Source organism: Rhinoderma darwinii, chromosome 1 (assembly GCF_050947455.1).
Source record: "Rhinoderma darwinii isolate aRhiDar2 chromosome 1, aRhiDar2.hap1, whole genome shotgun sequence".
NCBI lineage: Eukaryota > Metazoa > Chordata > Amphibia > Anura > Rhinodermatidae > Rhinoderma > Rhinoderma darwinii.
In genome coordinates, this window is record NC_134687.1 from 308296532 (window position 1) to 308323757 (window position 27226).

At 43.9% G+C, this 27226-nt stretch overlaps 1 protein-coding gene across 2 annotated transcripts in view; it reads left to right on the forward strand.

The window, feature by feature from the left end:
- The window catches only part of YJEFN3 (YjeF N-terminal domain containing 3), a 196630-nt gene that overhangs the window by 154510 nt on the left and 14894 nt on the right, over nucleotides 1–27226 (forward strand). For both annotated transcript variants that reach the window (XM_075851222.1, XM_075851228.1), the window contains exons 4-5: nucleotides 13381–13494; nucleotides 15781–15931. In XM_075851222.1, the coding sequence (XP_075707337.1) occupies nucleotides 13381–13494; nucleotides 15781–15931 (265 nt within the window). The remainder of the gene's footprint in view (nucleotides 1–13380; nucleotides 13495–15780; nucleotides 15932–27226) is intronic.

The window sequence follows — 27226 nt, forward strand, 5'->3', positions numbered from 1 at the left end:
AGTCGAAACCCCCAAAAGTGACCCCATTTTGGGAAACTACTCCCCTCAAGGCATTTTTCTAGGGGTATAGTTAGCATTTTGACCCCACAGTTTTTTTGCCGAATTTAGAAGAATTAGTCTGTGAAGATGAAAATCACCTATTTTTCTGTGGAAACATAGAATTTTTTCATTTTTATAAGGAATAAAGGAGAAAAAGCACCCCAACGTTTGTAAAGCAATTTCTCCCGATTACGGCAATACCCCATATGTGGTCGTAAACTAATGTTTGGACCCACAGCGGGGCTCAGGAGGGAAGGAGCGCCTTTTGGATTTTGGAGCGCAGATTTTGCTGGATTGGTTTTCAGTGCCATGTCGAAGGGACCAAAACAGTTTAAACCCCCCAAAAGTGATCCTATTTTGGAAACTACATCCCTCAAGGAATTTTTCTAGGGGTATAGTGAGCATTTTGACCCCACAGGATCTTTTTTAGAGCTAAGGTGACCAAAAAACAAAGATTTTGGCGCTTTCAATTCTTTATTTCTTACAGCGTTCACCGTGCGCAATAAATTACGTTTTACTTTATTCTGCCGGTCGGTACGATTACGCCGATACCATATGTGTATAGTTTTTTTTTAACGTTTTGCAGCGTTTGCACAATAAAATGACATTTCTATAAAATAATTTATTTTCTGAGACACGCTATTCTGAGCCGTAACTTTTTTATTTTTTCGTCAAAAAAGCTGTGGGAGGTCTTGTTTTTTGCGGGACGGGTTGTAGTTTTTATTAGTACTATTTTGGGAGGGGTGGTGACCAAAAAATAGCGATGCTAACATAGTTTTCCGTTTATTTTGTTTGGGGCGTTCACCGTGCGGAAAAACTAACATTATAGTTTAATAGTTTGGGTCGTTACGAACACGGTGATACCAAATATGTGTACTTTTTTTTTAACGTTTTCATTTTTTCCCTATAATAAATGACTTATTATAGGAAAACAAAAACTTATTTTTACACTTTTATAAAACATTTTTATTAACTTTTTACACTTTCTTTTTTTGTTTATTAAATTTTCTTTTACTTTTTACACTTTCTATTTTTGACCTGCAGCTTTGATCGCTGCTAGAATACATTACACTACCTAGGTAGTGTAATGTACTCCAACTGTCAGTGTGACATCACAGTCACTCTGACAGTTAGTCTACGAGGATCAGCAGAGGCTGATCCTCATAGGCTTCCATACATGGCAGACCAGGAGGCCGTTGCCTGGCCTCCGGATGCCATCGCAAGCATCAGCAGCCCCCACGATTGAATGGGGGCTGCTGATCGGCAACACTGGAGTGTCAGCTGTCGGGGACAGCTGATCTCCAAGTTCCCGATGCACACTGTCGCCGACAGTGTGCATCGGGAACGACACAGTGACTTCCTGTCACTCTGACAGGAAGCCTATCAGGACCAGCCGAAGGTTGGTCCTGATGGGCTTCCGTCCATGGCAGACACGGAAGCCATTGTTTGGCTTCCGTTTGCCATACTAACTATCGGCAAACCCCGCGATTTCGGACCGGGGTCTGCAGATATGTTAGAAACCCCCAATATTCGGCGATTGCACCCGATCGCCGAATTTAAGGGGTTAATTCGCCGAAACCAGCGGCAAAGGACCGCTGGTCGGCAAGAGTGGAGTGTCAGCTGTCGGCGACAGCTGACCTCCCGGTTCCCAGTGCACACTGTCGCCGACAGTGTGCACCGGGACCCACTCAGTAAGGGTATGTGCACACACACTAATTACGTCCGTAATTGACGGACGTATTTCGGCCGCAAGTCCCGGACCGAACACAGTGCAGGGAGCCGGGCTCCTAGCATCATAGTTATGTACGATGCTAGGAGTCCCTGCCTCGCTGCAGGACAACTGTCCCGTACTGTAATCATGTTTTCAGTACGGGACAGCAGTTCCACGGAGAGGCAGGAACTCCTAGCATCGTACATAAGTATGATGCTAGGAGCCCGGCTCCCTGCACTGTGTTCGGTCCGGTACTTGCGGCCGAAATACGTCCGTCAATTACGGACGTAATTAGTGTGTGTGCACATACCCTAACTGTACGTCCTTGTGCACTAAGACACTGGCAGCAGGGACGTACAGTTGTGTCCTGGTGCGCCTAGGGGTTAAAGAGACATACCAAAACAGATTTGTATTTTAAGCTGTTTGCTTATATTCTCAGGGTTTTCTTGCTACATTTTTTATGCTAACATTTCCTCTTTAGAGTTATTTTAATTTGTTTGTGTTGAAAAATAACTGAAGCAGCAGACGCTCCACCTGGCAAATGTCTTTGTAGACACAACATTCCTGTCTATTCTGTCAGTGTTCTGGAAATGCTGTATTGTGTGACTATTTTTGCAGTCATAATATGATGAAAATCTAGGGCATAATATATTGTCAGTATTGATGTAAATAGAACTATAGTAAAACACCAAAATGATCATGTTTTTTTTCCTGATAAATGCTAGAATACATTCAAAGACATTTATGAAAACTGATAAAGCAGCCTGTAGATTGCAAAGGAAAACCCCTATATCTAATAGTATATCTGGTGAGTCCTCATGTAGTAGTTCTTTAGCGATTTTGCTGCAATGTATTGGCTCAACTTTAATCCTGGATTTTTAAGGAAAATTAAATTGCAAGGCCGGGTTCACACATAGCGTAAATACTGTGGATTTCATTGCTTAAAATCCGCAACGTAATACAGTAGCAGCAGAGTGGATGAGATTTGAACAAATCTCATCCACACGTTGCGTATATTATAAGCGGAAAAAACGCTCTGAAAATGTACCTGCTGTACAGTTTTTTTTTAATCCGCAGCATGTCAATTGTATTTGCTTAATCATTGCTTTTTTGTTGTGGGGTAAAACCTGCCAAGAAATAGCAGATGTTGCGATTTTTGCGGCGGAAATTCTGCGATACCGCTGCAAAAATTGCAACCCAGAAAGAAAAATAAATTCTTATACTTATTCAAAACTCTGTGCTTCTTCATCCAGGCTGGCCTCCTGGGATGACGTTTCATCCAATGTGATCATTAGAGGACATCAGGGGGTTAGTATGCACGTTTTTTTTTTCTATTTGGTTTTCTGCAGCAGACATTACGGGTGAAAAGCTGAACCACAAATGCACCAGGAATTCCCTGCGGCCACCATGGCGGATATGCTGTTTACCTTTACGCAGTGTATCCGCACTGTGTGAACTTACCGTAACAAGGGTGTATTCACACATACAGGTTTTGATCAGGTTTTGTTCAAGTTTTTTTTGCAACATTTTTGAAGCGAAAACTAGGAGTGGATTCATATAAGAGAAGTATTATCTTTCCTTTATATTTTATTTTTCTTTATTATCTACTCTTAATTATTCAGTACATCGGAAAAATAAGCTTACTCTATAAAAATGTTTGATATATCAACAATCCTGCTACTACTCTAGGATGAACAGCTTCTACCATAACCTTCTGTCTTTTTTACCCTTCCGTTGTAGACTGCAAGCCCTGGCGGGCAGGGTTCTCTCTCCTTTTGTAACAGTCTGTCAATTATTAAGCCCGTGCTTATAAGGAGCGCACATTCTATCTCCCCTAGCCTCTTCGTAGCTATCCAGGCCGTTATCTTACCTGGGAACCTGCCATACGGCTCATGTTCCCCCACTAGCAAAGGTCACCCTGCCGGACGGCTCGTGGCTTGCTCGCTGTGGCCAACCAAATCAATCCGCCCTTCTCAAAGTGTAGTGTCGCGATCCGCCTTACAAAGTATTGTAACAATAAAAAACATTCAACAGGGAGGGAGGGTGGGTATCTTTGCTTTCTTCCAGCAACTGACTAGCTTCTTACCCGGCTGACACTTATCTAGCCCTCTCTCCCCGCCCACTTTACCTAGCCATCTAATCATTTGGCGCGCCTTTCCTACCAAAACGCCCCTTTTCACTATAGGTGGGCTTCCTACCCAGGGCACATTAGACTTATCGGCGCCGTGCCATGCGGCTGCCACCATTTTAAGCCTCCCTAAGAACAGCTAAGGGAGACACATGGCGACCCTTATGCCTCCTTGCTCTGATTTGTTCCGAGCTCGTCGCTCTTTGTCTTTGTTGTTTTTATTGTCTCATGTTATGTACTTAAAACCCTTCTCATATGCACATTGCCCTTAGACTGACTTATATGCTGACTTAGACGATTATGAATTAGAGGACGCTGGCAAGGTTAAGCCCCAAGATCTCCATGTTAATCCCAGTCAAGTAGGACACTGGGTAGTGGGAAATTGGCGCATCTCTCAGCAACATTTTTATTTTCCTTTTTTACAATTTTATTAATCAAATAAACATACAGTGATAAGGGGAGCCCGACCAATCGCGACACCACACTCTATGAGCCAGGACACGCCTGGCCCTGGCCCGCCTACACAAGAACCGACCGGACCCGTCTGCCTTCGGTCGCCCCTGGGCAGCCGGCAGCTGACCAGCTACCCAGGCCGTGATCTTACCTGGGAACCTGCCATAGAGCTCGTGTTTCCCCCCACTAGCAAAGGTCACCCTGCCGTACGGCTCGTGGCTTGCTCGCTGTGGCCAACCAAATCAATCCGCCCTTCTCAAAGCGTAGTGTTGCGATCCGCCATCAAAAAGTAGGGCTCCCTCCACCGCACCCTACTTCCCCCCCCACCCCGATGTAGACCCTGCTTATCTCCATACTCTCCGCTGTATGATTTCCAACCAAAACACCTTCAAATCCAGCCACCGGGCTGACAGTCCGCCACCACTACCATAACTTCCTGTATCAAATCAAACGTATTTGCTTGTGATGTAGTTGCCGCCTACCTGCATGTAATACCATGACAACTGGGCTGCTGCCACCTTTAGTCATCTCCTCAATGAGACGCCTCATCTGTGACTGCCGCACACCCTCTCTTCCTGTGCCCTCTTGTTTTAATCCTGCTGGTCAAACATTCCTAGCTGCGGACCATATGGTCTCCTTTGTCCCCTCTCAGCAGCCCCTTACACAAAGGAATGTCCCAGGATCCAGGCATTCCTACAACCAAGCATTTTCCACATGCTCCATACCGTGTTCCCAATACATTGGCTGCTGTTGACTTCCTCACCTCTTGTCCATGCCGCTAGGTACTAGGCTCCAACGGATTTTCAATAAGCTGTTCTAAAATTGGGTCATAAACTGGCAAAGATGGTTAGGACACACGCCCCCATATTTTTGTGCATTGGGCACCAAAAGAAAATAAAGTTTCCCACTTCCCCCTGGATAGGGCATCTGTGATGGCATTGTTAAACCCTGGTACCTGCTCTGCCCTGAAATTGATGTTATATTTCATGCTCACCATGGCCCATAGCTACCGACTCGTGTGTGAAGTGCCGCAATCCCACCACAAAAAGTAGGGCTCACCCAACTGCCCTACTTTGCCCCCCCACCACTTACGAATCCTTCAAACGTCTGATGTTGAACAGACCATCCTCTCTGAACGTCCCTTACAGCTCAAGTGCTTGTGCTGCACCACCAAGCACACTTTTTCAGCCAGCCATGCTCATCTGCACCCAGCTGGCCCCCAAGGTAGCTGTTGATCATCCTGACCAACCTTCGTGGCTACCTGACCATACCACCCTTGTTTGACAAATTTACACCTTCTCCTATGAAGATACCATTACCCTGCCAAGTCCAGGTCCTTGTGCTTCATGACCTGTAGGCGCTCTATAAATGGCGAAATCCTGGCTTCTTTCACTGCTTCCCTCTTGAGTCCTGTAAGCACAAAAACTTCTGCAAGTCTCCAATACCACCCATGCATGCAGACCCTGTCCAGGTAATACGATAAACACTAATGCAAGCAGGTACCGAATTATTTAAATTAAGCACACAACACGGCACTACCGTTTGGAAGACATTTATCAACAAAGTACTTGCCCCTAAACCAACAACCAGTATATTTAAAAACCTCAGAGAGCAACAGCAATAGCCTTAAGCCTAGCCATTAGTGCTCCTGTCCCGCAACACCTCACCTGCATCTGCTATAAGGTAATGATTCTATTCGTATTGCATCAATTACCAAACACCCTTCTGCATAGAATAGATGCTGGATTATCTTGTACTTCCCCTTCTCCTTTTTTGAAACCATCCCTTTGGTCCTGCCATTCTCAACCTTACCTCCTTTACTAGTTAATTTGACTAATGTTGCTGGCGACTCATCTTCTGACTTCAAATTTCTTCCTTGCACAACCACCCTTAACTACCTTAAAAACCTAAACCTAACAGCATTCTCCAGGAATTCCACTTTCTCCCTATCTGGATAATCAGCAGCTACTTAAACTGTTAAATGTTCACCTGAAACTACGTCTTCAGCAAATTCACAAAAATAAATCGTCCTGGGCTTCCCTTGAAATTTCTTTCCTGCACATTCTACTTGGGAATGACCTGCCCCACACTTGGAACATGCATGCAAATTCCTGGTCGCAGTCACTCTCATTATAGGCCAACTGACCATCCTTCCCTTACTCCCGTACTTACTTTCTCCTTGTATATAAATCTTGACCACAGATCCAAATCATTCTGACCAAAGCTAGACATTTTGCCCCCCCCCCATCTTTTTTCTGAAGGCCCTATCATACTCTAACCAGCCCATTCCGCTATAAAAAGCATGTGCGTCCACCACCAGATCCATGTATTTTACAAATGCCCATATTGCTTGTTTTACTATCCACCCACACTCTGGCGTACACCAGAAAACACATTATTCCTTCCACAATAGTTTTCCACTGTTATCTATTTGTCTGGCTAAACCCCTTCTCCTTAGCTACCTCCACTTCCTTAGCCAAAACAAAGGCAACCACATACTTTTCCTCTCTAACCCATCTCAAAACCTTTTGTGGCAAATGTGCATATGTGGGCAACAATGGACAGGCATCGGTATCCTGCTTCCCCAACCGCTAGTCCTCTTTCTACTAAATCACTGTTCTGAACCCCCCCCCCCCTGAAACAAAATGAAAGCCTTATATAATGTTATATATTATATCATATAGTGTATTTTATTTGAATGAATAAAAAATGGAGGGTCATGGGATTAGTTGCATGTCTCAATGAAATGCGTCGCATTAGTATGCAAGACACCTATTGTTTAATCTGACTCTCACAACAAGGGACTCAGACATTCACAGGAATCTCTTAAGCGTCGTTCACATCTGCGCTAGGGCTCCGTTCCGTCTGAGCGTTCCGTCGGAATAGAGCCCTGACAGACACAAACGGAAACCGTAGGTTTCCGTTTCCATCACCATTGATTTCAATGGTGACGGATCCGGTGCCAATGGTTTCTAATTGTCTCCGTTGTGCAAAGGTTCCGTCGTTTTGACTGAATCAACAGCGTAGTCGACTACGGAGACAAACGGAAACCATTGGCACCAGATCCGTCACCATTGAAATCAATGGTGATGGAAATGGAAACCTATGGTTTCCGTTTGTGTCTATCATGGCTCTGTTCTGACGGAAAGCTCAGTCGGAACGGAGCCCTAGCGCAGATGTGAACGAAGCCTTATAGATGCTAACCAGTAGTGGGGACAATGTAACTATTGTTGATGATAATCAAAAAGTGTCTCTGTAAAGTTTATTGCTCATGACTGTCTGTGTACATATCTCCATATAAATCTCAGAATAACTGTAACAGTCATTTTACGCTTTATGTAATAAATTTTTATACACTCACTCTTGTATTTAATTTATTGCGCTTAACTTTAGAATCTAACCCAGTAAGACGGTGGAAGAGAAAATCTCTTACACCCCCGACAGATACAGCTCCTTTACTTATTTGCTCTTCCCTTCACTACCTTTAAATGTTTTTCTTTTTTTTGGTATTTTTTTTTTACATGTTAAGCATTTTTCCTTAATTACTGCATTACTTCTCATCCAAACACAAATAATGCCCATCCAATGAATCGGAATCAGACTCACCCAGTTGTTGCATCCTTCGGTTTCCAGGCTCTTAATCACTCCATCCTGGGTTGCTGGTCGCTGGGCTGGCTTGCTGCAATCCCTCCTCTGCTTGTTGTGCTCTATCACTGCTTCGCTCCCTGCAACAAAAGATATTGTGCGAGTATGTGTTCCTATGTGACCCTTCTCCTGCCTTAGCCCAGACCTTTCCCCTTGGCTCAGTGATAATGCTTCCTTACTGTTCAATTGCTGAAAGGCCCCATAGCCCATTGCTAAACCCTCACAAACTGCTCCCAAACCCTGGAACTACTAAGTAATCCCCTGGCAGGCCTTGATGACAAGTCCATGGCATCTAGCCTGATACATATGAGCACCATTGCCCCCGGCACAAAACGCCCTCCCAGGAAAAATTTTCTTTGCATACCTATATCTCTATACATGCTGGGCTCTGGCTTAAGGAAAGAAATATCCATGTCCTCCCCACCACCCCCAGGCTGGGCTGAATATAACTTGCTAGAACCTGCTCCTAACTGCAGGTGTACCTCTGACTTACCGGGTTTGCTGGCTTCCATCTGGGGACTCTATCTTCCTTTTCTGCCCCTTCATTTGAGAAACTCCCAGCTCACAGTCAACGATATTCTCAGTGGTCCTGCTCATCTTCTCTGGTCTCTTCAGCACAATCCAATCTTGCTTTTCCCTGTAAACAGAAACAAAATTATCTTTTCTATCTTCCAGCAACTGACTAGCTCCTTACCTGGCTACCCCTTATCTACCCCTCTCTCCCCGCCCACTTTACCTAACTAACTAATCATTTGGCTGGCCTTCTTTACTGAAACGCCCATTTTCACTACAGGTGGGCTTCCTAGCCAGCCCACCTTAGACTTGTCGGCGCCACGCCATGCGCCGGCCGCCAATTTAAGCCTCCCTAAGAACAGCTAACGTAGACACATGGCGATCCTTATGCCTCCTTGCTCGGGTTTGTTCCGAGCTCATCACTCTTTGTCCTTGTTGAGTTTATTGTCTCATGTCATGAACTTAAAACACTTCTCATATGCACATTGCCCTTGAATTAATAATAATAGTGACATGAATCTATGCTGACTTAGAAGATCATGAATTAGAGGACGCTGGCAAGTTTAAGCTCCAAGATCTCTATGTTAATCCCAGGCAAGTAGAACACTTGGTAGTGGGAAATTGGCCCATCTCTCAGCAACATTTTTATTTTCCTTTTTTTTGTCTCGGGATTTTGACTTTAAAGCAAAAATTCTAAAGTTTAGTCTAAGCAATTATAAATGATATGTTGTATGAAATCTTGTCGTATTGAGCGGAAAGAAATACGATTTTATTCCAATATAATGCTTGGACAATGACCTGTGACACATAATGTGGCTGGAAATTTTTGGAATGGTTCTTGGTCTTTCTATGTAAAAGATCCATACTTTGATGCTTCTATGTGGCTGTTTTGATATTCAGATCAGAAGAGATGTACTCTTGAGTGTCCGTGTGTATACAGTTGATCATTGTTTTACAGAGCTAAATTGTCTTGACCGTGTAAGAATGATCATTTTGTCTCAATGTTTTTGTTGCTCTTTGACCACTCATTGGCAATTGCTTATACCACTTTATGACTGTTTAGGCTGTAAAATGACTTTATTGTCCTGTAAATTCTTTTCTGCTTTACACAATGGAAAAACCTCTTTCGTCAATATCTGTTTGGTCAGTTATACTTCACCTAGTTTCTAAATGGTCTTGGCAAAAGCTTAATTTCTGTTATCGAAACCATAGCTGTCTCTAGTGAGGAATATTTTGAAAAGAACAAACTAAGAAAATACACAGATTTACTTGACCATAAGTAAAAAATTCGGCTGTATTAACAGTACAAAGTCAAAAGAGAAATACATGAAAATCTATTCATATTTTACCTGCTTCATTGACCACTCAACACCTGAAGCCAGAGATACAGAATTTACCATCTGTTAGAGTATTCTGGCCATGCTGTGGTCAAGTAGTTTGTACTTTCCTTTAAAAATCCACTGCTGAAAATAAAAGAAGGGTCAGGAGCAGACATAATAATATCACAAAAGGAAAAAGCAAAAGTGCCACACATGTCCTTCATCGTGCTCAGCCACAAGCAGTCTGTCTAGGTTACTTTTGTTCATTTGTCTGATGATACATTCAACTTTTAATATACGCTACTGCAGGTTCAACAGCTCAATGTTGCCGTAAATTGTGTCCCCTATTTCTGACAAATAGTGTCATAAGTTTTCCATTGCCAGTTTTAAAGTGCCTCTGTCAGATGATAAAGAACAAGGGCATCTTTAATATACTCATAAAGAGTCAAGCCAGTAACTGGTAAAAGCTGCCACAATATAGCAACCAGAGCCAGAGTATGGAGGGCTGTATACTCTATTGGGTATCCAGCTAAAAAATACATTTGTAATGAGCATTGTGAGCTGCAGTCTGCTAGTCGGCATCTCCCAGCCAATGGGCATCACCAGGAATGTTCTCAGTCATGATGTTTGGCTAAAGGCAGCTTGCAATATTCCGAAATGTCCTTTTCAGCTCAATGCCAGGCAGTTTATTCAGCCCGCCCCCCTCAACCCAAAAAAACTTCCGAAAATGCCTCCCATTGGTTTCAATGGGAGGCAGAGGCACTTTTTTCCTGCGAGCAGAAAAACCGTCTCGTGGGAAAAAGAAGGTACATGCCCTATCTTCGGGCGTTTACGCCTCCGACCTCCCATTGACATCAATGGAAGGCAGACAAAGCGTATTTCACGGCGTTTTATGCCCACTATAAGGGTGAGTTCACACTGAGTTTTTTGCAGGTAGAAAATCTGGCTCAAAATTCCGTTTGGAATTTTAAGGCAGATTTTGGTCTGCCTGCACGCAGATTTTCGCGACGTTTTTCATCCGTGGCCATTGAGCGCCGTGCTCAATGGCCACGGATGAAAAACGTCGCGAAAATCTGCGTGCAGGCAGACCAAAATCTGCCTTAAAATTCCAAACGGAATTTTGAGCCAGATTTTCTACCTGCAAAAAACTCAGTGTGAACTCACCCTTATAGTGTGAGTTCTTAGTACCCAATAGTCTCTTCCTTTTATAAGCATCTGATGCCTTTGTTATTATCTCGTGGAAACATATTGTATTGCACAAAATGAGTTATTTTCTTATATTATGTTAAATATTGTGATTTTTTATTTTATTTTGTTTAATCATTCTTATTAAAACAATGATAAATGTTTGGCAAAAATCAAAACAACGTTCCACCGGATAAATGTGTGTTCACATCAGCGTTCGTTCCCGCTGAGGGGTTCTGTCGGAGGTTTCCGTCAGGTTAACCCCTCAGCGGAAAGTCAAACGGAAACCTCAGCTTCTGTTTCCCTCACTATTGAACTCAATGGTGACGGTAACCTAGCTAATGGTTTCAGTCTGTCACCGTAGTGTCAGGGTTCCGTCGTTTTGGAACCCCTCAGCGGAAACTAACGCTGATGTGAACAGGCCCTAAATCAAAATGTCTTCAATGCATAGCCACAGGGCTTTAGGCACAAAGCACGGCTCTATACTGACACAGAGGATAATGATATTATGACAATAGAAATTAGCAGCGATGGAAACCATCATCTACAGCAGGGGTCTCAAGCACACGGCCCGTGGGGCTGTCATCTGCGGCCCGCGGGACACAGAGCCGCTAGTATCGGCTCTGCTCCGAGACTCTGGAACTCCCTGACATCGCTGTCCACATATGAACAGCGATGTCTGGGGCTTCCCCAGAGCCGGAGTCCCGAGCAGAGCGCTGGTGTCGGCTCTGCTCCGGGACTCTGTGGAATTCCCTGACATCGCTGCCCATATATGGACAGTGTGTCAGGGTCTTGCCCAGAGCGGAGCAGAGCGCTGGTGTCGGCTCTGCTCCTGGACTCTGTGGAATTCCCTGACATCGCTGTCCACATATGAACAGCGATGTCTGGGGCTTCCCCAGAGCCGAAGTCCCGAGCAGAGCGCTGGTGTCGGCTCTGCTCCGGGACTCTGTGGAATTCCCTGACATCGCTGCCCATATATGGACAGTGTGTCAGGGTCTTGCCCAGAGCGGAGCAGAGCGCCGGTGTTGGCTCTGCTCCTGGACTCTGTGGAATTTCCTGACATCGCTGTCCACATATGAACAGCGATGTCTGGGGCTTCCCCAGAGCCGGAGTCACGAGCAGAGCGCAGGTGTCGGCTCTGCTCCGGGACTCTGTGGAATTCCCTGACATCGCTGCCCATATATGGACAGTGTGTCAGGGTCTTCCCCAGAGCGGAGTCCCGGGCAGAGTGCTATTATCGGCTCTGCTCAGGGACTCTGGGGAAGCCTCTGACATCGCTGTCCATACATCGACAATGATGTCAGGGGCTTCCCCAGAGCAGGAGTCCCAGTGATGTCAGGAGCACAGCTGGAGTCCCAGGAAGAGCCTACTAGCGCTCTGCCTGGGACTCCAGCTCTGGGCAAGTCCCTGACATCACTGGGGCAGCCTCTACAGAGGGAACTGGGGCAGCCTCTACAGAGGGCACTGGGGCAGCCTCTACAGAGGGCACTGGGGCAGCCTCTACAGAGGGCACTGGGGCAGCCTCTACAGAGGGCACTGGGGCAGCCTCTACAGAGGGCACTGTGGCAGCCTCTACAGAGGGCACTGTGGCAGCCTCTACAGAGGGCACTGTGGCAGCCTCTACAGAGGGCACTGTGGCGTTATCTACAAGTGGGTGTGTGACAGTATCTGAAAAGGACACTGGCATTATCTAGGGGTGTGTTGCATTATCTACAGAGGGCACTGTGGCCTTATCTACAGAGGGCACTGTGGCCTTATCTACAGAGGGCACTGTGGCCTTATCTACAGAGGGCACTGTGGCCTTATCTACAGAGGGCACTGTGGCCTTATCTAGGGGTGTGTTGCATTATCCACAGAGGGCACTACGGCAGCATCCATAGAGGGCACTGCGGCAGCATCCACAGAGGGCACTGCGGCAGCATCCACAGAGGGCACTGCGGCACTATCTAAAAAGGGGCTGCCCAATCTTGACATGTGTGCTAACTGAGCCGCTGGACTGCATTTAGCGACACTTAAATTGGAAAGCTGGATTGTTGAAATAAGCACGTGGAGAAATATCTCAAATTTTAAACCTAGCGGTGGTATTATAGTAATGTAGTATTATTATTCTAGTAATATAGTGTTATAGTAGTTCAAATAACTAATTGATTAACAATAATTTTGTATTGTATCAAATTTGAAAGCAATGCGGCCCGTCAACTTCCCATTTTTTCTATATGCGGCCCACTTACCCGGCCGAGTTTGAGACCCCTGATCTACAGTATGTATTTACAAGGTTGTGAGGAGACTGTGCGTTCATTTGACCAATACAACATATGTTGTGTATTTTTTTACATTAGTATGTTACCTTTTAAATGTGATAACCATTTAAAGATTTTATTTTCTAGGATTATGAACCAACAATATTCTACCCTAAGAAATCAGTAGATAGTGTCTATAAGGACTTGACAATTCAGTGTGAGAAGATGGACATTCCTTTCCTGTCTTATCTTCCAACAGAAGTAAGCAATTCGATGGACTAATAATAATAATTCTATGATGATGATGATGATGATGATAATAATAATAATAATAATTGATTTCATCCCTTAACGATCGGGCCTGAATGGCCTTAATGACCAGCTAAACTTTTCAGTTTTTGATTCTCTGCGTTTTAGCAGCCATAACTTTTTTATTTTTTCATTAACGTGGCCGTATGAGGCCTTGTTTTATGTGTGACAAATTTGTTTGTTTCGTCTGTGTGGTTTGGGGGATAGAAAAAAAAACCACTGTTTAAGTTATATAATTTATTTTTCGGCGTGAATATAGGAAAAATCGATTTTTGGCATTGTTTTTTCTGTTTATTTTTTAACCCGTTCATGTTTCACGCTAAATAACCTGTTTCTTCAGATTATTACGGTCATGTAGATACCTAATATGTGTAGGTTTTTTGTTTTTATGTAATGTATGTATTTTTTATTACAAAAATCCCATTAAGGGATAACTTTATTTTTTACTTATAAAGTATTAGCATACTCCTGTATGCTAACATGATCTTCTGTGTCACTTTGACACTGGCTGCTGTTATACAGCACATAGTGTGCCCTAACAGCAGGCATACTGAGCAGACAGCCCTCGGGTCCTTTGTAGGTCCCCGGGGCTGACTGCAGACCGATTCCCCAGTCTACGATCGCATCACCGGGTTGCCGGTGACGCGATCGAAGAGGGGAGACCCCTTTGATCATGCCGCGGTCAGGGACCGTGGCGATCAGAGGGTTAAGCAGCTGGGGTCAGAATGTTTTCCGACCCCAGCTGTATTCAGCAGGCTGCTCTAAGGTCAGGAGCTTTTAGTTACAGCTCCTGCTTAGAGGATGAGTGCTCACAGAAGTATCTTCAGCCTCTTCTACAACGACAACAAAATACGTTGCTGTAGATGAAGCACCTACACCACCATCAAAAGCATTTCATGTTTTAGTCTCACATTTCTCAAAAATAAAAAAATTGTTTAGATGCTTTTTATTTATTTAATCATTTAAAGGAACACTCCATTAAAAAATGAAAAATCAGTCACGACATAGGGTTTATATGTATTCCTTACTTTTACCTTATATAGTCTTTGTAGTTCCTGCTATTTACTGTTACTACAGATTTTCTACATTGCGGTACTAAGTGTCAGCTATCTCCATGACTCCTTGACATTGAGTCAGCCGCGTGTTAATTACCTCTCATTACATAGATATCAGTGGGCAGGTGCACACAACTACGAAAATTAATCTGAAACGATGCGTCCTGACTGACAGAAAACATCTTAACATTCTCCAAGCCCCATCATCACTGCTGTCCTATTAGTATCCTGCAGGAGAGTAGTAATCCTTGTAAAATTATGTAGTTCTGTGTGTGTATATTTCCTATATTGGCTGAAACACAGGTCAGGGCAACCCTGCTCTATTGTTATGGCTAGCACAGGTTTAGGATGTGGCCTAGTAAGGGACACCAGGGGATTCCTGTAATGGCATCATTCAGGTAAATTAAACTTTGAGGGCTTTTTGAAGCTGAAATGTTGGTTTTTCACTGGAATGACACTTTAAGTTGAAGAAACTATAAATATGCACACTCGACTTGAACAGCCATGCAATAAGAAGAGGGAGATAAGCCAACAGACCAAGTATGTTGAAATCCAACACAATACACTGCTCTCCAGTAAAATAAAACAGAAAAGTAGCATTCTTGTAAAACCAAATTGGTACAATACAGGTAAAGAAGGGAATTGACCGCATTCGCTAAATAGAGAGCCATTTTCACCACAACCACTCTATATAAACAATTGATGGCATGGATAGTGGTTGCCTTGTTCCGTTACGTTCAGCACCAAGATCTTGACAACACTTTAGCTGATGGAAATCACATGAAATGTTGTCATCAAGCTTCCCAATCGAATTTCATCGTAATACTTCTAATAATTGCAACTCATAAGAGGCTGCGGTGTCCAGAAGTGACAAGACCTAAATTCTTCCTTTATGTGCTAAATCTGTATCAATTCCTTACCCAGAAGTTCTAAATTGCATTCATCCATTTAAAGGGATCAAACGGGCATAGACTTGGTATAACAGACTAGAGCAATAGGAGATATAACGCCGATAGAAATATAGAAGGTGACGGTGAACTAGTATACTGTTTGGTGTATGTATAAGAAACATTGTCCTTCTTATAGTACCAGATCTTTCCTATAAAAACAAGAGCATTCTTGATAAATACCGCCCTAGTGGTTCTGAAAAAGTGAGTTCCTAATATTTTCTTGTGTACTTCAGGTGCAGTTAATCAATGATGCATACAATTTGGTGGTGGATGCAGTATTGGGTGTAGAAGAAGACACGGGAGAGTTGAAAGAACCATGGGCAACAATTCTGGCAACAATGAAGCAGATAAAGATACCAATCATTAGTCTGGACATTCCATCAGGTGAGTAGCTGAAATGTATCAATAACTAGATCAAAATACTATATTTTCTAAAAAGAAGAATGTAAATACAAAATAACACAGCAAGATAGTAAATATAAAAGGTCATACACATAGAATTCATGAGATTGAATCTACATATCAGAAACGGAAGTTCGTTTTTTGCCCGCGGCCATTGAGTGCTACGGGCAAAAAACTCAGCGAAATACGCTCTCTCTGCCTCCCATTGATGTCCCAGAGGTCAGAGTCGTAAACGCGCGAAGATAGGGCATGTCTCTTCTTTCTCCCGCGAGGCGGTTTTACCGCTCGCGGGAGAAAACCGCCCCCGCCTCCCATTGAAATCAATGGGAGGCATTTTCGGCCGGTTTTTGACGAGTTTTGCGGAGCGGTTTCCGCTCCAAAAAGCTCGTCAAAATACTCTGTGTGAACAGACCCTTATAGTACTGCTGCCCCTATAAGTGTCAGACTGGCTATTGGTCATCATTCTGTCACCAGTGCCACGATGCAACTGTATCTTCTGCACTTCATATAGTTACACCCCTGCAGCTCTGACAAACAGATCACACCTGCTAGGGTCAAAAAAGTTTTGTTTTAAAAGATGACATCCATGAACAGACGTTCTCCCTGTTTTTCCCACAGTACCTATAGATTGTCTAGATTTTCAAGGAAACTAAGACTATCAAATATTAATGCCAGTGTCAAGCCTTACTTGTAAAAAAAACAACAACATTTCTACCCACTAATTCATGCCAAACCAGATGCAGCCTATATTCTTTAGGTCCTAATAAAAAATAAGTTTCCACATTTTGGCCAAACTAGTTTTCCTACCTAATAACCTAATGAAATGTTACAACAGAGATTGGTTATTGTAATGAATGTTGTTTTTTTGTTGCCACTACAGTTAAAGGGGTTATCCAGGATCAGAAAAGAAAAAACAGTCTGCTATTTTTCCAGAAACAGCGCTACTTCTGTCCATGGGTTGTGTCGGGTATTGCAGCCCAACTTCATTTAAGTGAGTGGATTAAAGCTACAATACCGGACACAACCCATGGACAGAAGTGGTGCTGTTTCTGGAAAACCGTAAACCCTTTTTTACTCCTCTAAATAGTTACATAGTTACTTAGGTTGAAAAAATACACACATCTCTCGAGTTCAACCTTTTTCAGACTTAGCTGTTTGACACAGAGGAAAACAAAACACAAATCCACTGGCCAATTGTTGCAAACTTTGCCTCATGATGACTCTGTGTGCGGAACCCGAAGCAAGTTGCAGTAAGTAAATGAATATAAAGGATCTAGTCTAGTTGACAGTAAACTTACGTAACTGTAGCAACCAGTGTCAAGCTGCTGCTGCCAGGGCAAAAAGAATCATGGGGTGCCTTAAAAGGGGCATAGATCCACATGACAAGAACATAGTTCTACCACTTTATAAATCACTAGTCAGAACGCACATGGAATATTGTGTACAGTTTTGGGCACCAGTGCACAAGATAGACATAGTAGAGCTTGAGCGGGTTCAAAGGTGGGCAACTAAAGTAATAAATGGAAAGGGTGGACTACAGTTCCCAGAAAGATGATCAAAATTAGGGTTATTTCGTTTAGAAATAATATAGCTGAGGGGTGACCTAATAACTTTGTATAAATATATCAGATGTATCGCTCTCATGATCTATTTATACCCAGGAATGTAACTTTAACCAGGGGACATCCTCTACGTCTAGAGGAAAAAAGTTTGTCTACACAAATATAGAAGGGGATTCTATACTGTAAGCGATAAGGTATCTGAGAAACACTTGCAGTGATCGGGTCTCGGCGCCTGGCTCATAAGTTAAAAAGTCAATTATTTTTCTCTTTGATCATGTAATTATTTATTGAGACAACGCTTTTCAGGACCGAACTGGTCCCTTCATCAGGTCAGTTTAAGGACACAAAAGGTATAGGCTTGATTTTTATACATCAAAACCCGGGAGAACTGAGAGTATTTTCAAAAAGGACAAGTGAGATAACGGTTGTGACGTCACATCGCTTTGATGCTCTCGATATCGGCAAAAAACATTGATACATTTCACTCAAAGTAAAAAACACTTGTACATATATATATATATATATATATATATATATATATATATATATATATGGAATATTTTTTAATTATTTTTAACAGTCTTTTGTTTTTCATTGTTTATTCATTGTTTCATGTTTTATTTCTCGATGTTGCATTTTTTTCGATTCATCTCCAGTTATGTTTACATCCGGTCCTCTAAATCGACTGACGTAATTAAATTAATAAACATACATACAATTTGACACAGTATTACAGAGCCTTCATTAATGAGCATTTATTCACTCTCCTAGTGAGTACCGATATAAATAAACAATTGCTTAAATTATACACTACTGTTCAAAAGTTTAGGGTCACTTAGAAATTTCCTTATTTTTGAAAGAAAAGCACAGTTTTTTTCAATGAAGATAACATTAAATTAATCAGAAATACACTCTATACATTGTTAATGTGGTAAATGACTATTCTAGCTGCAAACGTCTGGTTTTTAATGCAATATCTACATAGGTGTATAGAGGCCCATTTCCAGCAACCATCACTCCAGTGTTCTAATGGTACATTGTGTTTGCTAACTGTGTTAGAAGGCTAATGGATGATTAGAAAACACTTGAAAACCCTTGTGCAAACAGTTTTGCTGTTTAGAGTAGCTATAAAACTGACCTTCCTTTGAGCTAGTTGAGAATCTGGAGCATTACATTTGTGGGTGCGATTAAACTCTCCAAATGGCTAGAAAAAGAGAGCTTTCATGTGAAACTCGACAGTCTATTCTTGTTCTTAGAAATGAAGGCTATTCCATGCGAGAAATTGCCAAGAAACTGAAGATTTCCTACAACGGTGTGTGCTACTCCCTTCAGAGGACAGCACAAACAGGCTCTAACCAGGGTAGAAAGAGAAGTGGGAGGCCCCGCTGCACAACTGAGCAACAAGACAAGTACATTAGAGTCTCTAGTTTGAGAAATAGACGCCTCACAGGTCCTCAACTGGCAGCTTCATTAAATAGTACCCGCAAAACGCCAGTGTCAACGTCTACAGTGAAGAGGCGACTCCAGGATGCTGGCCTTCAGGGCAGAGTGGCAAAGAAAAAGCCATATCTGAGACTGGCTAATAAAAGGAAAAGATTAATATGGGCAAAAGCACACAGACATTGGACAGAGGAAGATTGGAAAAAAATGTTATGGACAGACGAATCGAAGTTTGAGGTGTTTGGATCACACAGAAGAACATTTGTGAGACGCAGAACAACTGAAATGATGCTGGAAGAGTGCCTGACGCCATCTGTCAAGCATGGTGGAGGTAATGTGATGGTCTGGGGTTGCTTTGGTGCTGGTAAAGTGGGAGATTTGTACAAGGTAAAAGGGATTTTGAATAAGGAAGGCTATCACTCCATTTTGCAACGTCATGCCATACCCTGTGGACAGCGCTTGATTGGTGCCAATTTCATCCTACAACAGGACAATGACCCAAAGCACACCTCCAAATTATGCAAGAACTATTTAGGGAAGAAGCAGGCAGCTGGTATTCTATCTGTAATGGAGTGACCAGCGCAGTCACCAGATCTCAACCCCATAGAGCTGTTGTGGGAGCAGCTTGACCGTATGGTACGCAAGAAGTGCCCATCAAGCCAATCCAACTTGTGGGAGGGCCTTCTGGAAGCATGGGGGGAAATTTCTCCCGATTACCTCAGCAAATTAACAGCTAGAATGCCAAAGGTCTGCAATGCTGTGATTGCTGCAAATGGATGATTCTTTGGCGAAAGCAAAGTTTGAAGGAGAAAATTATTATTTCAAATAAAAATCATTATTTCTAACCTTGTCAATGTCTTGACTATATTTTCTAGTCATTTTGCAACTCATTTGATAAATATAAGTGTGAGTTTTCATGGAAAACACAAAATTGTCTTGGTGACCCCAAACTTTTGAACGGTAGTGTATGTATATAACGAAATATTCGTACCAAATTCCAGAAATACAGAAAGTTTTGAAGCACCTTGTGTCTTTTACTTCCGGTAGTTTCAGGTGATTTGGAGATTCAATTGGAACACACATACCGGATATAAACAACGGGAGCAGACTTGGACATTTATACATGCCACTGCACGTGTCTGAAACGCGTAGGCGAAATACGAATGCGATTTACCCTTTTTGCACTTTGATACATTTTTTCAATTTGTTATATAGTAAAATTGGAACCGTGATTCCTTTTATTCATGCACAAGCGCTGGATCTTAGTCTTTTTTTCTTCCACTGGAAGCTATGCAATGGTCGGTGCCGGAAGCAGATGGCTCTGTACACTGTATAGCGGCTGTGCTGGGTCACTGCAGCTCTGCTCCTATTCACTTGAATAGGAGCAAAGCAGCAGTACTGCAGCACGGCCCCTATACTGTGACTGGAGCCATCTGCTTATGGAACAGATCCATACATTGCTTCTAGTGCCCGGAGGCAGTCGTAACAGCTTATCAGTGCGGGGTGTGGGTGTCGGACCCCCACAGATCATATACTGATAAAACATAATGCATGGACAATCCCATGCCTGGACAATCCCTTTAATGCGGAGTGAATAGTTAGAAAGGGATGGGGGCTAATAAGTGGAGAAAGAGGCATTTTTCTCTAATATGATATATTACAAAGTTTCTTATATTCATTAATACTATTGTTTCATGCAAATTTTGTCGAAAGTTAGTGACCATTTAAGAACACCTTTCATTTTGTCTACAATAGGAAATGCTGAGTATTGCCTGTGAGGGAAGGATAACTCTCCAGGCTTTCTTTAATGAATCAGATCCAGGAGTCCTTTCCGCAGGTTTCCTGCTTTGTTGGATAAGAATGAAGCAATAAAATCATAGGGACTTTTTCCAGCTATAAACAATGGTCGTTTCCTCAGCTTGCTCTCATGTGAATCCAAACTATATCTGTTTGTGCAATTTGCCATATGCATGTGGAGAGATTTATCAATGCAATTATGCCAATGGTATAATTTCAATATGAAAAATGTCTAAAGCCATATTTATGATGTCTTCCTTACACTTTTCCTTTTGTTTGTGTCATGAAAAGGGAGAGAGAGCCTCCCAAATGTAACAAGGGTACTAATTGTCACGATCCATGGGTATGTGGACCCACTAGGCCACACTGCCGTAGTGAAATAGCAGCTGGCCAAACAACAGTCTATACAAAGTCCTAGTACAAGAGTACCTTAAATAGTCCAGACAGCAGCAGAGGCTTAGGCACAGATGGAACTTGAAGGTAGATGACGCCACACATGGCGGATGATATCAGGCGTGGCAGATGACACCAGACGTGTATGACAGCAGGCATGGCAGGTGGCACAACACTACTCTGACACTCGATAAGGCTCAGAAACAAATACAGCACGGTATACAGGATACAGATAGCAGGGCACGGGAACACTGGGAACAGGGTGCAACTAAGGGATCATTTGCTAAGACTAACATTGGAATACACAACAACGCTCAGGGGCAAGGAGTGAAAGGGCACGGCCCTTTTTATAGTCCAGGGTGATCTGGGGATAATTAATTACATGTGCTTGCGCTGGCCCTTTAAGGCCGGGAACGAGCGCGCGCACCCTAGTGTTCACTGCAGGGCAGAGCGGAAGGAGACGTCGGCAGGAGAAGAGAGGTCTGCGGTCGCGGCCATCAGCAGGTAAGGGGAGGAGGTGGTCCGCGACCGCGGCCGTTACACTAATGCAACTATTATACTAAGCCTTTCCTCCAATTTTCTAAGGCAAAGTGGTGGTGCCAGGAACAACTCAGGATTCAGTAGAATGTAGTGTATAGAGTGCACATACTATATTAATTCTTCAGACTAGCATATCACTCAGCAGTACAACAGTTTTCATAAGTATACCCCAATGTTTTATTGCCCCCTTTTGGAAAAACTGATGCTTAGGGTGTCTGATAACCATACAGCCTTGCTAACACTGTGTATCTGCTTTTACCTTATGGCTTTAAGTCCGTAGGGGCATATTTACGAATACTGCTGCTCTGCCAAGTGATACACTAGTAGGTAATTTAAATGTAGTGTGCCGTGTATTCTCCAACCTGTTATAGCTCACCACCACTTATCTCTGGTGGTGAGCTGCAACAGTTGTTTTTTTTTGTAATTTAGTCACATTCCTAGTAACTTAGAAGCCACTCCACCTTTTTTGGACACTGCAGGTTTTAGAAAAAAAAATTCAGGACTTAATGAATATGGTGTTCAGCCTGAAAGCCATTCTTTTGAATGTAATTGCACTAGAAAACTGTCAGAATTGCATTGAGAAATATGACATATCTTTAGTTCTTTCTTAGGGTATGTTCACGCGGCTTATTTTCAGCCGTTTTTCGGGGCGTAAACGTCTCGAAAGACGGCTGAAAAAACGGAAGCTGAACGCCTCCAAACATTTGCCCATTAATTTCAATGGGAAAAACTACATTTCCTTCCGCCGGGCCGTTTTTTATGCGGCCGTTTGAAAAAACGGCACGTAAAAAAACGCTCTGTAAAAAGAAGTGGCTGTCACTTCTTGAGCCATTTTTGGAACCGTTTTTCATTGCGTCAATAGAAAGACAGCTCCATAAACGGCCGCAAGAAACGTCTCCAAAAACTTTTGTGGTTTCAAAAACGGCTGAAAAGCAGAGGCTGTTTTCCCTTGAAAACAGCTCCGTATTTTACAGCCGTTTTTAGTTTTGCAGGTGAACATACCATTAGGGTATATTATTACATGGCAGATTTGTTGAAAATATTTCTGTGACTGTCCCGTTCAGTTAAATGAGGCTTTCAAAAATCCATGCAGATGCTAAAGAGACAACCTCATTTAGATATATGAATCGATTTTTCAGTTGCTGAAAGTTCTGCAACAAATCTGCCGCATGTGAAAATGCCCTTGAACTTCCATTAAAGGGGTGATCCCATGAAAGCCCCCTATAAAAAGCCTTTGCAGACCTTTAGTAATTAGCTAAACAAGTAATTTTATGGAAAATCACTGATTAAAACTTTTTTTTTTACCCATCCTGGGCCATGTACGCACCCTTTTTTTTTGTGTTCATAGCAGTGTCTGTGCACGAGCAACAGTGCACCACACGTGGCTCCTCTCCTGCTTGAACTCCTAATAGTGAGTTGTTTCCAGCCCTGTTACTACACCCCTACCCTGTTTCCCAAGGCATAGCATTGCCGTCTTCCTCCAATAAGACAGCATACACGCTGCTTTAGGGTATATTCACACGCAGCGTTTTCAGATGTAATTCGGGCGTTTTACGCCTCGAATTATGCCTGAAAAAACGCCCCTAATACGCCTACAAACATCTGCCCATTGCTTTCAATGGGAATTACGATGTTCTGTTTCCACGAGCCTTTATTTTACGCGTCGCTGTCAAAATACGGCGCGTAAAATGATGGCTCGTCAAAAGAAGTGCAGGACAATTCTTGGGACGTTTTTGGAGGCGTTTTTCATTGACTCCATTGAAAAACAGATCCAAAAACGGCCGCGAAAAATGCGAGTTGTTAAAAAAACGTCTGAAAATCAGGAGCTGTTTTCGCCTGAAAACAGCACCGTATTTTCAGACGCTTTTGCTCACTGCATGTGAACATACCCTAACAGGTAGATCAGTGCATGGCTTAGGGTATGTTCACACGCAGTAGCAAAATACGTCTGAAATTACAGAGCTGTTTTCGCCTGAAAACAGCTCCTGATTTTCAGACGTTTTTGTAACTACTCGCGTTATTTCGCGGCGTATTTTACGGACGTTATTGGAGCTGTTTTTCAATGGAGTCAATGAAAAACGGCTCCAAAAACGTCCCAAGAAGTGACATGCACTTCTTTGACGCGGGAGTCTTTTTACGCGCCGTCTTTTGACAGCGACGCGTAAAATTACACCTCGTGGGAACCGAACATCATAAAACACATTGAAAGCAATAGGCAGATGTTTGTAGAAGTAATGGACCCGTTTTTTCAGGCATAATTCGAGGCGTAAAATGCCCGACTTACGTATGAAAATGCTGCGTGTGAACATGCCCTTAGTGAGCGGGGAAGAGAGGCAAGAAGCTACTGCACATGCGTGTCCACAGCAGACCGCTGCAGAAGGTGGACAAAGATTGCGCGGATAACAGAAACTCCAGGGGGCTCTATCACTGACACCAAAGTAAGATATTTCAGCACTGATAGAGATTTTTTTTAATGGTTTTATTTCGCAAATATATTTAGGATCCTCTTACACGGCTCGACAAGGGCCATGTAAAAGAGCGCCGATCAATGAAACACCTAGTTGATCGGCGCTCGTTCGCTACTTTCACAAGGAGCAATTCATGGGGACGAGCGAATGTTACAATGATCATGTCGGCAGCACATCTACCTGTACACACAGGCAGATGTGCTGCCGACAACGATAATATTTCGGGCAGCATAAGGGTATGTTCACATGCTTAACCAAAAACGTCTGAAAATACGGAGCTGTTTTCAGTGAAAACAGCCTCTGATTTTCAGGCGTTTTTGAAGCTGAAAATGAAGCGGGTATGTCCACACTGAGTTTTTTGACAAGTTTTTTTACGCGGAAACCGCGCCACAAAACTCGCCAAAAACCGGCCAAAAATGCCTCCCATTGACTTCAATTGGAGGCGGAGGCGGTTTTCTCCCGCGAGCCAGGCGAAAGAAGGGACATGCCCTATCTTCGGGTTGTTTACGCCTCTGACCTCCCATTGACATGAATGGGAGGCAGAGAAAGCGCATTTCGCTGCGTTTTATGCCAGCGGCGCTCAATGGCCGCGGGCGAAAAATGCAGTGAAAAGCGCCGCGAAAATCGGCATGCAGGCAGAGGAAAATCTGCCTCAAACTTCCAAACGGAATTTTGAGGCAGATTTTCCGCCTGCAAAATACACCTGAAAACACTGCGTGTGAACATACCCTTAACGATACAATCAGCCGATGAATGACCATGTGCTCGTTCATCAGCTGATCACTGCCCTGTTTATACGAACGCTTGTTTGTCTGAAAATTGGCCCGTGTAAAAGGGCCTTTCGTTTTAAACACTTAATACTTTATTTGGGATAACCCCTATAAATGTCTTAAATGGAGACTATATGACTAACTGGTTGAATTGATTTAATATGCCATAACAGTGGAATAGTATAAGGCCGGATTCACACCAGCGTGTTCGGTTCGTAATATACGGTTCGTACCTTGGCCGCATTTCCCGGACCGAACACACTGCAGGGAGCCGGGCTCCTAGCATCATAGTTATGTATAACGCTAGGTGTCCCTGGCTCCCAGTGGAAATACTGTCCCGTATTAAAAACATGTTTACAGTACGTGTAATGGCAGGAAGGAGGTGAAGGGAAAGTGAGCCCTAATCTACCCACCGCCCTGTCCCTGCCTACTTGCAACGACCCGCCCTAGGCAACGGGGTACAACTGGGCGGCGGTCCCTACGCTGTCTAAGTGCACGGGAGAACAAACAGGGAACACGCAAGGGAAGGGGCAGTAGCCACGGAACGCCGCGAGGAAACGGAGCGGTGAATGAGTAGTCAGGACCAGGATGAAGTGGAGTATACCAAAGTGAGCACGGAGAAGGAAGCAAGCCAGGGGCAAAGCAAAGCAGGTTAAGCGGAACTGCAGCAAGGCAGAAGCACGGCAGAAGCAGGCTGGAGCAAGCAGCAGTGAGGCCAGGAATTCAGAAGAATTACAATCACTGAGGAAGAGAACACGGCAGGTAATAAAGGACAGGGGGCGGAGCTAACTCCGACTGACCAGGCCGCGATAGGCTCTCCCACTCCTGAGCCTGCCACCCTGGTTGGTGGGAGATGGTGTCAGTCGAACAGGTCTGGCCTCAGGTGTGGATTGATTAATCCCAGGAGTATACCTAGACGTAGTACCTGGCAGATCCCTAACAGTATTCCCCCTTTTATGAGGGGCCACCGGACCCTTACTAAGAGGACCCGGTTTAGTAGGGAAGAGAAGGTGGAACCTCCTGATCAATACCCCAGCGTGAACATCACGGGCAGGTACCCAAGTCCTCTCCTCCGGCCCGTATCCTCTCCAATGGACCAGGTACTGGAGGGAGCCCTGGACCATCCTACTGTCCATAATCTTTGCCACCTCGAATTCCACCCCCTCAGGGGTGAGAACGGGAACAGGAGGTTTCCTCGAGGGGGACCAGGACGGGGAGCAGCATTTAAGGAGGGAGGCATGGAAGACGTCATGTATGCGAAAGGATGGGGGCAGCTCCAGACGGAAGGATACAGGGTTGAGGACTTCAATGATCTTATAAGGTCCAATAAATCGGGGAGCAAACTTCCTGGACGGGACCTTAAGGCGCAAGTTCCTGGACGACAACCAGACCAAATCCCCGACAACAAACCGGGGGTTAGCAGAACGTCTACTATCCGCCTGAATCTTTTGTGCGCTCTGGGACGCCTCTAGGTTCTTCTGAACCTGGGCCCAGACAGTGCACAGTTCCCGATGAACATCCTCTACCTCAGGATTATTGGAACAACCAGGGGAAACGGAGGAGAACCTTGGGTTAAACCTGAAATTACAGAAAAACGGGGAGACCCCTGACGAGTTACTGACCCGGTTATTCAGGGAAAATTCAGCAAGGGGAAGGAATGAGACCCAATCGAATTGACAGTCAGAGATGAAACACCTTAAATATTGTTCCAGGGATTGGTTAGTCCTTTCCGTTTGGCCATTAGTTTCGGGATGGAAGGCGGAGGAGAAGGACAGATCAATCTCCAACTTTTTACAAAAAGCTCTCCAAAATAAGGAAACAAATTGTACCCCTCTGTCAGAAACGATATTGACTGGGGCTCCATGGAGACGCAGGATGTGTTTCACAAACAAAGAAGCTAACGTCTTGGCGTTAGGTAGCTTCTTAAGGGGCACAAAGTGGCACATCTTGCTGAAGCGGTCTACTACCACCCACACCACCGACTTGCCCTGAGATGGAGGCAAATCGGTGATAAAATCCATGGAGATATGGGTCCAAGGTCTCTGGGGAATGGGCAAGGAACGTAGTAGGCCCGCAGGTCGGGACCTAGGGGTTTTGGACCTAGCGCAAACCTCACAAGCGGCGATGTAAGCCCTAACGTCTTTAGGCAACCCAGGCCACCAATAGTTTCTGGTAATGAGGTGTTTGGTGCCCAAGATGCCAGGATGACCAGATAGAGCGGAGTCATGGTTTTCCCTGAGTACCCTTAGCCGGTATTGCAGGGGAACAAACAGTTTGTCCCCAGGGACGTTCCCGGGAGCTGCACCC